The 16,207-nt window shown below is 46.7% G+C and overlaps 2 protein-coding genes across 2 annotated transcripts; both read left to right on the top strand.

Annotated features, from left to right (window-relative positions):
• Positions 1-1,251: 1,251 nt before the first annotated feature.
• Positions 1,252-6,163, top strand: LOC123086500 (rho GTPase-activating protein 4). The gene is made up of 5 exons (XM_044508264.1): positions 1,252-2,240; positions 4,384-4,504; positions 4,614-4,733; positions 5,095-5,325; positions 5,401-6,163. Exons 1-5 carry the CDS (start codon positions 1,822-1,824, stop codon positions 5,965-5,967), a joined length of 1,458 nt encoding a protein of 485 aa, XP_044364199.1. The 5' UTR covers positions 1,252-1,821; the 3' UTR covers positions 5,968-6,163.
• Positions 6,164-6,862: 699 nt separating this feature from the next.
• Positions 6,863-8,083, top strand: LOC123082106 (protein FANTASTIC FOUR 3). Its single transcript, XM_044504521.1, has one exon. The coding sequence runs from the start codon at positions 7,151-7,153 to the stop codon at positions 7,985-7,987; it is 837 nt and encodes a 278-aa protein (XP_044360456.1). The 5' UTR covers positions 6,863-7,150; the 3' UTR covers positions 7,988-8,083.
• The last annotated feature ends 8,124 nt before the right edge of the window (positions 8,084-16,207 follow it).

Raw genomic sequence — 16,207 nt, 5'->3', positions numbered from 1 at the left:
GCTGCATCTGCAACTAGAGGGGAAGCAACGTCTACTTCTTTCAAACCAAAGATGAAGAAAGAAGAATGCAAAATCATGAATCCGCAGATTGACAATGAATGCATGGAGAAGATATTAGTCCAACTTGTGGGAGCAGTTATGGAAGTTGGAAATCTTCTGAAATGCATACTTGTGGTTCTTGTTTTCTTTGGTTTTGCTATTCTAGCAAAGATTTGGTGATGTCTTTTGTATATAATGTTGTTGCAAAAGCAAAGAAATATGTTATGCTAGATCAATTCAAGTTGTAAATCTAAGTTTTGCGGGCCAGAAGGAGCTGCGCCAGATCAGACGCCGCAAAACCGACCCGTAAAAAAGATATTTCGGGAATATCCCTTTTTACCGTAAAAAAGGATATTCCCGAAATATCTTTTTTTACGGATCCATTATGCCGGGTCTACAACTGTGGCCGTCCACGCCGACCCGCAAAGACGTTTTTGTGTGAATTGCAAACACGTTTTGCGGGCTGGGAGGATGCGGGGTCTGCTAGAGTTGCTCTTAGGGCTGGGCGGTGGCATAAGAGGAAGAAGATGAACAATGGCATTGTGATCATGCCTGTTGGATGAAAATCCAGCGGCTAGAAAAAGTGTCTTACAAAAATAATTCATTCGACTCACACACGGTCGTTCCTTCAATTCAACGTGTGAATACCAAACCTGCCAAAAGGCACCACCCGCACGAAAATCTACGAAGTACTCCCTCCTGTCCTTTTTACTCTTCATATTAGGTTTGTCCGAAATCAATCTCATCCAACTTTAACCAAGTTTGTATAAAAAATTATAGACATTCACATAACAACACCAATATCATTAGATTCATCTTGGAATATATTTTCATATTATATTTATTAGATATTATAGATGCTAATAATTTCCAATGTAAATTTGGTCAAACTTAACAAAGTTTGACTTTCGGCAAATTCAATGTGCAGAGTAAAAAGACCTAACAATGTATAGTCCTAAAAGTGCTGCCAACGAAAAGCGATAGTCACGGCACCAACCAAACAGTCCGTCCGTCCGTCAGTCGAATGAATCAAGTACACTAGGTAGTTACTTAGTTAATTTGCTCATGGCCACATCACATCAAATCATTACTCTCGGGTTAATTTAGCTCTCGTCTCTCTCTTGGATAGCACGCTTAAATAAATAACTAACTGTAAATAAATAGCAGAAAGAAGAGAAGAACCGCACCGCACGCGTGAAGGCAGGAGGAGACCAAGGATGATGATGATCACATTCACATCATCATCATCATCATCATCTTGGTCGTCGTCGACCCCGGCCTGACCCTCCCTTCAATCCAACTCCAACTCCACCTCCAGCTCCACCTCCACACAAATCCTATCCACCATTACCCACCCAACGCACCACCACAGCAAGAAACCCTCCCTAATCACAGATCCACTTGGATTCCTTTTCTTATTTTTTGTCCCCAGCGCAGCCCAGATTAGAATACCCGTTCCGTTCCGCCCCGCCCCGCTGTGGATTTGGACCACGCGGCCGCATGCAGCACCCAAATCCCGTCCCCTCCCCGTCCCAGCAATCTCTAATGGAGAGCCACCGGAGCAGAAATCAATCCTAAATTAGCGTCCCGCCACCAAGAACTCCACTACCAGGATCCAATCATCCCAGGCATTTGGCCCACTCCACCACCACCACCACCATCGAGGAAGAAAGCTCACATATCCGGGCCGAATTGGTCCTACGCCGCGCCAGATTACTGGCTGCACCGTAATAATTCCCCGAGAAGAAGAAGGGGGGCTCGGGCGGAAAAGGGGCGGAAGCAATGACGGAGGTGGCGCTGTTCCGGGGCCCGACCAACCTCGCTTCGCCCGCAAGCCGCGGCTCCTCCTCCTCCTCCTCCACCTCCCTGCGCTATTTAGCCGACAGCGACGTGCTCCAGAGAGGCACCACCAGCAGCGACCAGAGCCCTGCAGGATCCGCGGAGCGACAGGCCGGAGGGTTGCAGGAGGAGGAAGAGGAGGAGGAGCGCTGGTCCTTCTTGGCGCTGCTTCTCGAGCTGCTGCGGAAGTCGCTGCTCCGGTGCAGAGCCGAGGACGGCGGCCAAGGCCAGGGCGGGATGGAGATAGGGCTGCCCACGGATGTGCAGCACGTGGCGCACGTCACCTTCGACAGGTTCCATGGATTCCTCGGGCTCCCCGTCGAGTTCGAGCCCGAGGTGCCCCGCCGCGCGCCCAGTGCTAGGTCCGTCGCGCTCTCTTCTCTGTCTCTTCTCATGTTCCTTCATCAGCTGGTACACAAGCTTCGAAAACATGCTTGTATTTCTGAACTCAGAATGTTTCTGCATATTCAGTATCATCCAGTTCCCGCTGTTATTTCTGAAGTAGTTTTCACTTTTCAACATTTATATTAGATGCTACTGTTTGCCTATTTTGGTAGTGGTTTTAATCGGGATAAAGAGATGGTACGTTGGCTGGAATTGCGACCTCTGTGTGCTTTTGGTCTGAAGCTTGGTAGGCAGATAAATTCAGGTGGAATTTATATTTCATTTCAGTTATGTGTATATTAATATGAGGCCAACGCACACAACCGGGTTAGGTGCCTCCGTAGACTTCTTCCCCCCTTTGCTGGTACTTGGCTGCCTGAGCTGGAGTTGATCTATGGTAGATAAACTGTTTATGAATTATGATGATGGGCACGCTTTGAACCACCACTCTGTCTAGAAATAGTTTGTGCTGAGTTTTCCCCATGTTTCATTAATAATTGGCCAATCATGGCTCTCCATGCCTGTTATGGGCAGAGTTGCATTGCTTTTCTGTAACGGGTTACTCATAAAATCAAGAAAGAAAAAATTAATACCCATAACTTTAACGAGGCTGGAAATGGAACAGAACACTTGCAACGGAATCTTCATTAGTTGTAAGTAGAGAAAAAAAAACAGAAAATATTAAATTTGAAAATCACAAAGCCTCTACATTTAGTTACAGCAGCCATTCTGTTCACTTTATTCTTTTCCTGTCCTTCGCAGCGGTGGTATTCTGTCCATGTTGCTTTAGTGTTCCCATCAACTTGAATCATGTTTTGACTTGTAAGCAAACCCACCAAATAAGCGTTTTTTGCCCAACATCCATGTGTTGTGAAGTGCATGGTTGTTTTAATCGGGTTCCGAAAAATCAAAAGGTAGTAGTACTTAGTTGGCACACTCATGCCATTTATTAAGTCTAACTTCTTGTTGGATCAGCTCAGCTGTATCGCCTCTTGCTTTGTTTGGTAGGAGTGCTTATGCTTGCTATACAAATATTAAACTACTAAGGTATTTTTCATTCAGTGCAAGATGTACTCGATGGTGCCTGTATTACTGCATCGCCGCTCTTTATTTCTTTAGCCGATGCACCTTTTGTATGCACAGTTGCACATGCATTACATGGCACGCTAATGACCCCTTTTAAGGAACACTGTATACTTGTAGGAATTCAGTTGATTGACCTGGGAATATCAAGAAGTAGATTATTAAACGCTAAGTCATGTTGAAAGATCAAAGAAGAACTGTTGGGAATTTCATGATTTACAATGGAGAATGGACATATTTTGTCTTGATTAGATGATTCCGCCACCTTGCTCATTATCATTTGTCTGCATCTGTTTGTTGTGTTTTGCAGACTTTAGTGGCTTGAATAACTTTTTTTTTTTTGCTTTGTGGTCCTCTTGAGGTTATACTAGAAAAAGAGCAGAAAGAATAAACACACGTAGGTATTATATTGTCTATTGTTTGTCTTGGGAATTCCAGGATGTGGTTATTATTTCTAGGCAATCTAAAAAGAATAAGCTAAATGGTTCTCTGTGCAAGGATGGAATCATTTTGCCTTGAAAAGAAGATAAAGTGGCACAAACACCTAGAACCCATGTTCAAACTGGATTGCAAATTTGCAACCAACAAAACTGGAGCATATGTGTTGTGCTCATTCAATAATCGGGAAACTTCTGGAGTGTGCAAAGATCTTGAAAGAAAATTGAAAACTATTTCCTGGATTGCTTACACACTTGAGTTAGGAAACCGGCACTTAATAATAATGTGAAATCTGCCCACATCTTTATGGTGATGCCAATTTTTTAAGCATGCAACGATATGTAGAGTTCCCGCATAACTTGGGAGAATTCATCAATGTTCTTACAGACCATCTTAATTGCTGAAATATGCTCCTTCAAAAGATGCCTTGACTTGTCTTCAAAACAAAAAACAAAAAACGAAATATGCCTTGACCTAAGTGACTATGTGATCTTTACTTCTACATGTAAGGTGTATTTTAGAGCATTGTTTATGATTAGTTCCAGTTCATGCTTCCTTGTACTGTTGGTGTTCTTTAGCTGATTCAAACTTCAAATGCAGTGCTAGTGTCTTCGGCGTTTCAACACAATCGATGCAGTGTTCATATGATACCAGAGGAAACAGTGTTCCGACGATTCTCTTGATGATGCAAAGACGTCTGTATGAACAAGGAGGTCTTCGGGTATGATGTTTTAGCATTTTAACTAACTGTAACTTTCTTATTTTTTAAGCATCCTGTAGCTTTTCCTGAGTGCTGACTGCATTCATGTTGTTTGTTTTTTACTTTGCAGGCAGAGGGTATTTTTCGTATAAATGCGGAGAATAGCCAGGAAGAGTTTGTGAGAGATCACTTAAATAGTGGAACTGTGCCGGATGGCATTGATGTTCACTGTTTGGCGGGTCTAATCAAAGTAAGCTTTCTTCTGTCATGTAGCTTTATGCCATTCCGACATTCTGTTGACAGCAGCACTCACATATTTATTATTGATTATGCTTATCTTCAATAGCCGGATTCTATCTCAACACTTGTCAGTCCAGATTTTCTTTCTAGTGGAAACCAGTCTTCTTTTTCAAAGGGAAACCAAAGTTACGACTCTTCTGTCCAACAAAATTCTGTTGCAGAATCTAATGCTGCTTTTCAGTGCAGTTATGTGGTGTTATTAACTGGTTTGACGCCACAATTTTATGTCCTTGAGTTAGTCAACTTCGTTTTGCAAACAGTACTCTTGATGACAAAAGTTATACTCATTGCATATATTTTCAATTGTTCAGGCCTGGTTTAGGGAACTGCCGAGTGGGGTGCTGGATTCTATCCCACCTGAACAGGTGATGCAATGCCAATCTGAAGAGGACTGTGCTCGGGTTGCCAAATGCCTTCCACCAACTGAAGCAGCCTTACTTGACTGGGCTGTTAATTTGATGGCTGATGTTGTCCAAGAAGAACAGATAAACAAGATGAGCGATCGCAATGTTGCTATGGTTTTCGCTCCAAATATGACCCAGGTAATGCGTTCTCCTAACAGCAAACTAGCAACAATCATTTAGGTGGATACTAACTCTTGCGCTCATGTAAAGCAGATGGCAGACCCTTTGACTGCACTGATGTATGCGGTGCAAGTGATGAATTTCCTCAAGATGCTAATACAGAAGACCCTCAAGGATAGAGAAGAGTCCAACCTGGAAGATGCCCCTTTGCCACAGAAGGACCCATCTGATGAAAATGGCCATCAGAACCCCAGTCTTCCCATTAATCCTCAACCTGAAGAAACATCTGGGCGCCCCTCTTTTGTCAGCGAGGAGCCTCTCGTGTACAGTCCTACACACAGTGCTGAAGACAAGCCTCCTGTGGAAGGCGATTCGGTAGCTTCCGTTGTCCATACAAGTGATGTCCGTTCGAGCGTGGAGGGGTCCGCTAGTTGCTCGCAGCCTGCTCTTGTCGCTTCGTCTGCCATTGCTGATGCTTCCTGTGCTACAGCTGCCAACTTACTTCCGAGCAGAGGGAGCCGAGGCCTGAATAGCAGGAGGACTAGAAAGGGCAAGCGGCAGTGCGGAACGCCCGCCACCCCTCCAGCTGAAAAATCGAGAGGCACGAGCATTGTGAGCCGGATAAACTCCAAGGTCGAACGGATCGAAGCGTGGAGGTAGAAACCCCGGTGCGACTGCCTTTGTTGTTGTGTAATAGATGACTGACCCAGTGTTGTTTCCTTGCACATTTTGAATTTTCGACGCGCTTATCATTTCGTGTTTGGATCATCATCATGTTGTTTTGAGGCTCATCCCCCCCTGCCTTCACTAACTTATATGTATCTTGCTTATGAGTAAATTTGTGGCCTTTGCTTCCTTTGTTGTACATACATTTCTTCACTCCCTGGACCCGGAAGTTTCTGGACGTCCTGAACATGTGTTATTCTCACCCTGACCTTTCTGAAGTGAGGTCTCAACCATGGTATGCTGTATGCACGATGTCCCCTCATCGCATCAGATAGCTTTATTCCACCTTCCGCCCTTCATCCTTTTCGTTTGTTGAATCTGTCCCGAGATTTTCACAAGAAAAAAAAGAAGTTATTCTAACCTTTTCTCCTTCGTTCCTTGTCGTTCGTCGAATCCACCGTGAACTCTTTTCCAGTTTTCACGGAGAAAATGAAATTGCTGAAACAAAAACTCACTGCGAGAGGAATTGCAGTGCGTTTTCCTCTACCTAGCTTTCTGCCTGTTCAGCTAGGAATGGAACAGATTCCTGTCTCCAGGGGCACTTGACACCAGTGCGATTTTCAGTGACAAGTGCATCACTGGTCGGGGGAAAATCGCCCCATTTTCTCCCAGGGTTTTTAACCATCGCGGAATGTGCGAATTTGAGCCGTTCCTGCGCCAGTTGGAGCCGGAATTCATTCACCAACAGGAATGCCAACCTTATCAGAAATTCGGTGATGCCAGGGCAGGATCACCATCAAATTTGTGCGAGCTGCAAATGCAATGCTGCATTAGCTCTACCTGCAGATTTCCCTTCCTCTGACATGTTATGCAGGCCAGTGCTGAAGAACAGTGACAACTGTGCAAGATGCACATTTCCATTTCCTCATCCCAAGTTGCAGCAGGAGTATATACCGGCTCCACTCGTGAAACGAAAAGCCTGAAAAACAAGAAACATATTTTCGAATTCCGATTCGACAGCCACATAAATGCATCCACCTTTCCTGGCCTCTCCTTTTCTCTCACTATATATACCTCTCTTCCTCGGAGATTACTTGAGCAAAATTCGACGGTCACAAAAAATATCGCAGCCTTTTTATTACGTCTGTCTGACTGACTGAGGAGTGCTGCTTGTTGGATGGCGCACATGGCGACGGCGGTGGGGGACGGCGCGCTGCGGCGGCTGTTCGAGAAGCCGTTGCCGGAGAACCCCACGCTGCTGGAGGTGCTGTCGGCTTGCAACAACCACAGCCACCACAAGAAGCAGCTGCCGGCCGTGGACCCGGCGTCCTTCACCGAGATCTTCGGTGAGCTACACTTCTACGGGAAGCCCGACGGCGGCGCCGCCCGACCCGTCCTGCCACGGGTGCCACTCCCTGACGCACGCGCTACGGCGGCGTCGTGGCTCGACATCGCTAGTCAGGCCGAGAAGAGCAATGACGACTCGTCGCTGGACGCGCTCCTCAGGCCGAAGCCCGCGAGCGCCGGCGACGCCGCCGGTGGCGTCAGGAGGAGCGCGAGCTTCTGCCTGAAGAAGAGCTCGGCGTCGCTGCTGCTGTGCACGGAGGGGCTCGGGTCCGAGAGCACGGTGGACTCGGACGACATGGTCAGGGATGACGGCGCCGACGCGGCCGCCGCCCTCCGCGGGAGGGAGAGGGAGGAGGCGACGCTGAGGGACGCCGCCGCCGCGGCGGAGTCAGGGCTGGTGGGTTCGCCGCCGTCGTTCCCGCCGCCGATACGGTCGATCGGGCGCGGCGGGAAGCCGTGCGTGTGCTTCCGGACGTTCCGCGCGGATGGGCGGTTCGTGCTGACGCAGGTGGTGATCCCCGGGAAGGAGCTGCTGCAGGCGTCCCGCGAGGGCGGCCGGCTCAGGCTCCGGTTCGCCAACCCCGCCGCCGCCGACGAGGAGCTGGAGTTGGGGGATCAAGAAGATGACCGAGAAGACAACATGACATGCATCGACGCGTGCGCTTAGTTAATTATGAATGGATTGTAGTAATTCGCCATGCAAGTGTGCTTCAACCTGCAGAATCCGAAGCTGACGAGTGATGACAAGCTACAGCAACTACTACTCATATACTGCCTCTTGTTCCTTTTCTAAATTTTTTTTAGAGATTCCAATATAAACTACTCTAAAAATATATATCAAAGTACATACGAAGCAAAATATGTCTATACTCTAAAATAGGAAGCAAAATATAAACTTCGTATGGACTCTGGAATATACTTTAATACAGTACTATGGATTGTACTAGTAAGTCTTTTTTGCAGTAGGAGTACATACGAAGCAAAATGAAATAAATCTATATTTTAAAATATGTCTATCATCTATATATACAGTTTGTATTAAAATCTTTAAAAAGACTTATATTTAAAAAGGAGAGAGTAGTACTGTATTAAATTGAACTACAAGGTTGATCATGCAAGCACATTGTTAACTAGTGAGTACTTCCTCTATAAATTAATATAAGAGCGTTTAGAATACTACGAAGAAGGGCCACTTGGCGATGGAATCCTTTGGATGCAGCATGCCAGAATATCAATCAACCCAACGCGAACGCGGTGCAATTTTCTCTTTTCTCATATGCATCTTGCTCTTCCTGCTCCACTCTAGCTAGCTGCATCGTCACGAGACTTGACTGATTTCCGTGGTCCATGACCGGACCGGCATTGGAAATGATGGGTAAAAGGCACTTTGATCGCCGACTCTTTACGTAGATGCAGCTAAGCTAGCAGCTAGTCTAGGAGAGAGACGTCTCCTTCCATCGACCTAAAAAAGGCCCGTTTTGTGTGGGATTCTTTTCGTTTGGGTCAACAAAACGATCATCTATTTTCGGCTCTGTTAGATATACCCATTGGGCGGCTGCATCCCAAATTTTATGTCTGTTTTAGACTTAAAAAAGAAAAATGCACCGCACAATATTTTAAAACATAAATATATTATAACTCAATTAAAAAGTCCACGATAGTCATTGCCCGTACTTAAGTTGAAATAATAATAAACGTAAAAACGGTAGATCTGCTGCCCGCTGTCGCTGATGCCGTGGCCATCTCCAGGCGCCACCGTCCTCTTCGTCGTCGTCCCTGGTGAGCGGGACGATCGACCTTACCAGGGACGGCGACGAGAAGGACCGACAGTGCCAGCATCTCCTCCAGGCTGTCCTGCTCACTAGCCGCTCCGCCTCTTCGGCGGTCATGGTGGGAGGTGGTGGTGGCAGGGATGCCGAGGGAGAGGGCGCCAGCGTTAGTCTGCGCACGAGAACGCGATCAGGGCGGGCTAGGAGCATGCGCACAGACCGTGTTGGGAGCACACGCATCACGTGGCGGGCTATGAGTACGACCGGCAAAGAAAGTTTGCCGAAGCATGTCGTGCTCGTCCTGGAACCACGTGTCTCACAAGGGGGAAGCAAATGACATACCTGCGATCGGCCGGGAGGTGACTCGGGATATGTGCCCATCGGCGGTTGATCTCCAAGAAGCGGGCATGACCACTCGCCGGGATGGCCGACACCGGCAACCGATCCAGGCTCAAATGCCACCCCATTGGGGAGTTGAGCATCGGGCCAAGGGTGCGGGGTCGCCGTCTCCCAGTAACGCCGACAAATATCCACCTTGACGTACGAGCGATTCCAGGTGCGACGGCGGGAGGGGAGAAGGGGAAGGGGGGCAATGAGGTGGAGTTTAGAGTGGTGCTCCCCGAGAAGGCGGAAGATGACCCAGCTATGTGGTCGTGCTTCCCCTTTGAAAGCACAAGTGCTCCGTGGGTGATTTTGGTAATTAATGTCAACATATCTCTTGTTGAACTAATACTCTTATCTAGTATATTTCAGAATGTTCAACAAAGGCGTGGCATGTACAAGAGCATGTGGAACCCCTTCAAGAAGCTAAGGACAAGGATTGGCAAAAGCTCAAGACTCTACATTTTCATTTTAGTGACCCAAGATCACATTGAGTCCATAGGAAAAGCCAATACTATTAAAAGGGGATGAGGTGTTGCTTAATGGCTTGCTTGCTCAAAATGCTTAGTGATATGCTCCAAAAGCTCTCAACCACTTTATCATATCCACATATGTCCTAAACCAAAAGTTAAATTCGACCCCACCGATTTGATCTATCCGACGCCATCGAGTTCATTTGACATAGCCATAGCCAGAAACCCTAATCAGTTCGGTCTCACCGATAGGGATCTCGGTCTCACCGAGATGGGATTGCAAACTCTCTGTTTCCCTTCGTAACATTTCGGTCTAACCGATATGAGCGATCGGTTCCACCGAGTTCGCAATGCAAACTCTCTGTTTCCTTTTCGTAACGTTTCGGTCTTACCGAAATGAGCGATCGGTCCCACCGAGTTTGCCTGACCAACTCTCAGTTTGCCTATTACAGAAATCGTCTTACCGAGTTTATGTGATCGGTCTCACTGAGATTATGTTATGTCCTAACCCTAATGAAATCGGTCCCATCGAGTTGATCATATCAGTCCCACCGAAAAGCCTAACATTCACATTTTGAACTGAATCGGTCTGACCGAGTTTGTATATTCGGTCTCACCGAGTTTGGTAAATTGTGTATAATGGTTAGATTTTGTGTGGAGGCTATATATACCCCTCGACCCATCCTCCATTCAGGGAGAGAACTATCAGAACATGCCTACACTTCTACCATATATTTTCTGAGAGAACCACCTACTCATGTGTTGAGACCAAGATATTCCATTCCAACCACAAGAATCTTGATCTATAGCCTTCCCCAAGTTGCTTTCCACTCAAATAATCTTTTCACCAAATCCAAATATATGAGGGAGAGTTGAGTGTTGGGGAAACTATCATTTAAAGCACAAGAGCAAGGAGTTCATCATCAACACACCATCTATTACCTTTGGGAGAGCGGTGTCTCCTAGATTGGTTAGGTGTCACTTGGGAGCCTCCGTCAAGATTGTAGAGTTGAACCAAGGAGTTTGTAAGGGCAAGGAGATCGCCTACTTCATGAAGATCTACCCAAGTGAGGCAAGTCCTTCATGGGCGATGGCCATGGTGGGATAGACAAGGTTGCTTCTTCGTGGACCCTTCGTGAGTGGAGCCCTCCGTGGACTCGTGCAACTGTTACCCTTCGTGGGTTGAAGTCTCCATCAACGTGGATGTACGATAGCACCACCTATCAGAACCACGCCAAAAATCTCCGTGTCTCCAATTGCGTTTGCACACTTCAATCTCATCCCTTTACTTTCTTGCAAGTTGCATGCTTTACTTTCCGCTGCTCATATACTCTTGCCATGCTTGCTTGAAATGTATTGCGAATGTTTAAACCTGTGCTAAAACTCTGCCTTAACTTAAAGAAATTAAAAACTGCTACTTTTCTTCGTTGAGGGTCTAATCACCCCTCTCTAGACACCTCTTCTCGATCCTGCAATTGGTATTAGAGTATTGGTCTCCATTGCTTTGGTTTAATCACCATTGGAGGAAGATGGATGAGTCTACGTTGGGGAGTCTTAGACGTAGATTGCCTATACTTGACGGAGAGTTCTTTCATGAGTGGAAAACTGAGATGCTTGAGATTTTCAATGAATATCACTTGAACAAGTACATTACTACTCCTTGTGTGCGCCTTGTTGACCCCTTGTATCCTACTGTTGATGAGTCTATTGACATGATCCGTAATCTTAAAACTGTCAATTTAATCACTAGAGGATTACCTAGAAACTTGATTGCTAGCTTGCCTGCTCTTGATTGTGCTTACACCATATGGAGATTTGTTGAGGAAAAATTTCCAAATTATTCCTTGCAAAACTTAGATGAGATTCTTCACAAGTCTATTGCTTTGAGTAAGATGAATTCCAATGATCCTAAGTTTGGTGATTGTTTATTTGAGCTTACCAACCTCATGCGTGCTAAAAGAGATGTTGGAATCATTAGCAACATCATCTCTGAAGCCATTAGAATTCATAAAGATGAACATTGTGATGATCACTTATCTAATGAATCACTCTCTCTAGGAATTGATCAATCACAAGACGATGTTGAACATGGATACTATGATGAGGATGATGATAGTGACTTTGATCTCGATGAGTCTATGAGACATTTTGGTCTTATGGCAAATCTTCACGGCTACATGGCTGGAGGAAAGGAATGGGTTCTTGATAGTGGATGTACCAATCACATGACCAGAGATAAGGACATGTTTCGTGAGCTTGCTGAAAACAACGGCCCTCGAAAGTATGTCACATTTGGTGACAACTCAAAGGTAAGGTGGTTGGACTTGGTCAGGTGGCCATCTCACATGATAGCTCCATACAAAATGTTATGCTCGTTGAATCCCTTGGCTATAATTACTTTCCATATCTAGACTTGTTGACTTTGGCTTCAATGTCCTATTTACTGAAGTACATTGCTAAGTGTTCCGTAGAGATAATCATAAAATGGTCTTTAACGGTATACGTAGAGGTGATCTATACATTGTTGATTTCACTAAAAAGGCTCAACCTAGAACTTGCTTACTTGCTAAATCTTCTAAAAGTTGGTTGTGGCATAGAAGGTTAGGTCATGTGGGCATGTGGAATCTTGATAAGCTTATTAAAGGTGATCATATCCTTGGAGTGAAAGATGTTATATTTGACAAGGATAGATTGTGCAGTGCTTGTCAAGCAGGAAAACAAGTTGGAGGAAGGCACCCCGTGAAGAACATCATGACCACGAGAAGACCGCTTGAGCTGCTTCATATGGATCTTTTTGGTCCCAATGCCTATAAAAGTCTCGGTGGAAACTCATTTGGCCTAGTCATAGTCCATGATTTTTCAAGATTTACGTGGCTGTTCTTTCTTGATGATAAATCTCAGGTCCAAAAGATCTTCAAGAACTTCGTTAGAAAGGCTCAAAATCATTTTGAAGGGAAGATCAAGAAGGTTCGCAGCGATAATTGAACGGAGTTCAAGAACGCAAATGTGGATACCTTTCTTGACGAAGAAGGGATTTCACATGAGTTCTTGGCTACGTACACACCTCAACAAAATGGAGTTGTTGAGAGAAAGAACCGGACTCTGGATAGAATGATGCTTGATGAGTACAAGACGCCAAAACACTTTTGGGCGGAAGCGGTTGAGACAACTTGTCATGCAACAAATCGCTTGTATCTTCACAAGCTACTCGGCAAGACGGCTGATGACCCACAAGTATAGGGGATCTATCATAGTCCTTTTGATAAGTAAGAGTGTCGAACCCAACGAGGAGCAGAAGGAAATGACAAGTAGTTTTCAGTAAGGTATTCTCTGCAAGCATTGAAATTAGGAACCTGGTCCAGAATTTCCTAGCCGACTCTCTGGGCTGTTGGACTATATGACTAAGATCATCGGCATCCGGAGGCTGGACATAAGTGCCTTGGAAGTTGTCTCTAATGGCATCTTCCAAGTCTTCCCAGCTTCCAATAGAATTTTCTAGGAGGCTATTTAACTAGTGCCTAGCTGGCCCCTTAAGTTTTAGGGAAAGGTATGTGATGGCGTGTAGGTCATCACCATGAGCCATGTGAATGTGGAGAAGGAAATCTTCAATCCATACTGCGGGATCTGTTGTGCCGTCGTATGATTCGATGTTCATGGGTTTAAACCCTTCAGAGAACTTGCGCTCCATTACCTCATCAGTGAAGCATAGGGGGTGTGCAGCGCCTCTGTATCGGGCCATGTCACGACGTAGTTCGGATGGAGTCCGTATGCGGTTTTCAGCCCGGGGTGGTTATGCTTATCGCACCAGGCTTGATAGCCCTCCTCTCGCGCCGGGGTGTGCCCCGCGATCCGTAGATTGACCTGGTCTGACCTGCTCTAGTTTGCAGGTCCTTTCATAGGTCGTATGTGTATCCCCGAGCTGTTGTTTCTCTACTTTTACGGCGAGGTGGTGCGGGCTGGTGTTCGGCTTGAGTTGCCGTTCTGTCCCGGCCACGTGGTGGTCTATCGGGTCCGTCAGCCGCATTACACATGGGTGGTATGGGCTCCAACGCCTCATCATCGAATTGGGGTAGCAGATTACGCTTTGGGTAACTCTTTTTTGGTCGCTCGAGGCCGTATTCTTTGGCTGCCAGGACATTAGTCCATCTGTCGTTGAGCAGGTCTTGGTCAGCTTGAAGCTTCTACTGTTTATTTTTTAGGCTTCTAGACATGGCTATTAGCCGACGCTTGAAGCACTCTTGTTCGAGGGGTTCCTCTGGCACGATAAAATCTTCGTCGTCGAGGCTTACGTCGTCTTCGGAGAGTGGCAGATAGTTGCTGTCCTCCGAGTCGCTGTTCCTTGTTTGTTCGTCAGGGTCAACTTGCCCGTCCTCCCGATCATCCTGTTCGGATGTTGGTTCGATAGGATCTTCTTGGTCTTCAGCATTCTCCGGAGTATCATTGTCTTCGGTGCCGGTATTACTGTTCTTACCGCGGCGCGATTTAGAGAGGTGCCGCTGACGTCGATGTTTCAGCGGTATCTCAGGAGGTTCGTTCTCGACTGAGTTTTTCTCGTCATCGCCATCGCCGTTTTTAGGTGTATCCACCATGTATACGTCATACGAGGAGGTGGCCGTCCAATGTCCGATGACCGACGGGTTTTGGGCCTGCTCCTCTCCAGCATCGTCGTCCATACCATTGATGTCTTCGGAGGCGTAATCAAGCATGTCGGTTAGGTCCTCGATAGTGGCTATGAAGTGGGTGGTGGGTGGGAAGTAAAATTCCTTGTTTCTAGCCCTTAGTCCGGGCTGGGTGTGATTCAGGAGCGATTCTGATGTGATGACGAGGGATCGCATTAAGTCCAGAGCCTCGTTTAAGAGCGGGGTTTGGACGGGGTCGGAAGTTTCTAGGCCGAGCTCGCATGACACGAGCCTCCAGGGTTCAGAATTAGTGTCCGGAGAAGAGTCCGGCCTTGCAATGATTGCCGGAGGCGCTACTCTCTCAGTGTTGAGCTCTAAGGCCGCAGAGAGTCCGGCGGGCTCTAGACTCCCGTCTTCGTACCTGACGACGCGCTCCGGATCTAAGGCCGGAGCGGTGGTTGAGGCCGCGAACCCTTGGAAGATAAAGTCTCCTCGGATATTAGTGACATAGTTCAGATTTCTAAAATTGATTTGGTGACCAGGGGCGTAGCCGTCGATCTGCTCCAGATGACCAACCGAGTTGGCCCGCAGTGTGAAGCCGCCGAATACAAAGATCTGGCCGGGGAGAAAAATCTCCTTCACGGCAGCGTTGTTGTAGATGATTGATGGAGCCATCGAACCTTTCGATGATGGCACAGTGGAACTCTCAATGAAAGCACCAATGTCGGTGTCAAAACAGGCAGATCTCAGGTAGGGGGTCCCGAACTGTGCGTCTAAGGATCGATGGTAACAGGAGACAGAGGACACGGTGTTTACCCAGGTTCGGGCCCTCTTGATGGAGGTAATACCCTACGTCCTGCTTGATTGACTTTGATGAATATAGGGGTTACAAGAGTTGATCTACCACGAGATCGTAATGGCTAAACCCTAATTGTCTAGCCTGCATGATTATGATTGTGACTGCCTCTACGGACTAAACCCTCCGGTTTATATAGACACCTGAGGGGGCTAGGGTTGTATAGAGTCAGTTTAGAGAGAAAGGAATCTTCATATCCGCATGCTAAGCTTGCCTTCCACGCTAAGGAGAGTCCCATCCGGACACGAGGGAAGGCCTTCTATCTTGTATCTTCACAGCTCATTTGTCCGGCCCACGTCACATAGCCCGGACACCCGAGGACCCCATAGTCCAGGACTACCTCAGCGGGAAACTTCCTTCCTTCCTCCATCCGAGCACACTTACCCACTAGTGTGTACAGCTCCTTCATAGTCTTGGGCAACCGCACATTCATCTTAGAATGAATGCGACAGTTACGCACATTGGACTGGAAGGCTCCTATAACAGCTGCAGGATGGATATTTGGAATATTCCTATGGACTTTACTGAATCTTTGTAAATACTTATGGAGAGTTTCTCCTTCTTTCTGCTGGAGAAGTTGTAGGTCGCTGGGCCTGCCGGGCTCTTGGTGGCCATCGGTGAAGGCGCCGATGAACTCATGGCACAGGTCTACCCATGATGAGATGGAGTTCTTCTACAGGTGCATGAGCCAAGATTTCACGTTGGACTTTAGAGCCAACATGAAGTAGTTGGTGAACACCTTCTCATCTCTTCCCTCGGCAGCCTGAACAACGATGATGTAGATGCTCA

The sequence above is a fragment of the Triticum aestivum genome, chromosome 4A (assembly GCF_018294505.1).
Source record: "Triticum aestivum cultivar Chinese Spring chromosome 4A, IWGSC CS RefSeq v2.1, whole genome shotgun sequence".
Classification (NCBI taxonomy): domain Eukaryota; kingdom Viridiplantae; phylum Streptophyta; class Magnoliopsida; order Poales; family Poaceae; genus Triticum; species Triticum aestivum.
The sequence above is the reverse complement of the archived record's forward strand: the minus strand, read 5'-3'. Positions and strand labels throughout refer to the sequence as shown.

Excerpts from the sequence above, each read along its gene's own strand:
- LOC123082106 (XM_044504521.1), top strand. The coding sequence starts at position 7,151 with ATGGCGCACATGGCGACGGCGGTGGGGGACGGCGCGCTGCGGCGGCTG.
- LOC123086500 (XM_044508264.1), top strand. The coding sequence starts at position 1,822 with ATGACGGAGGTGGCGCTGTTCCGGGGCCCGACCAACCTCGCTTCGCCC. Across the intron at positions 2,241-4,383 it reads CGCCGCGCGCCCAGTGCTAG|TGCTAGTGTCTTCGGCGTTT; the intron begins GTCCGTCGCGCT and ends CTTCAAATGCAG. Across the intron at positions 5,326-5,400 it reads TCGCTCCAAATATGACCCAG|ATGGCAGACCCTTTGACTGC; the intron begins GTAATGCGTTCT and ends CATGTAAAGCAG.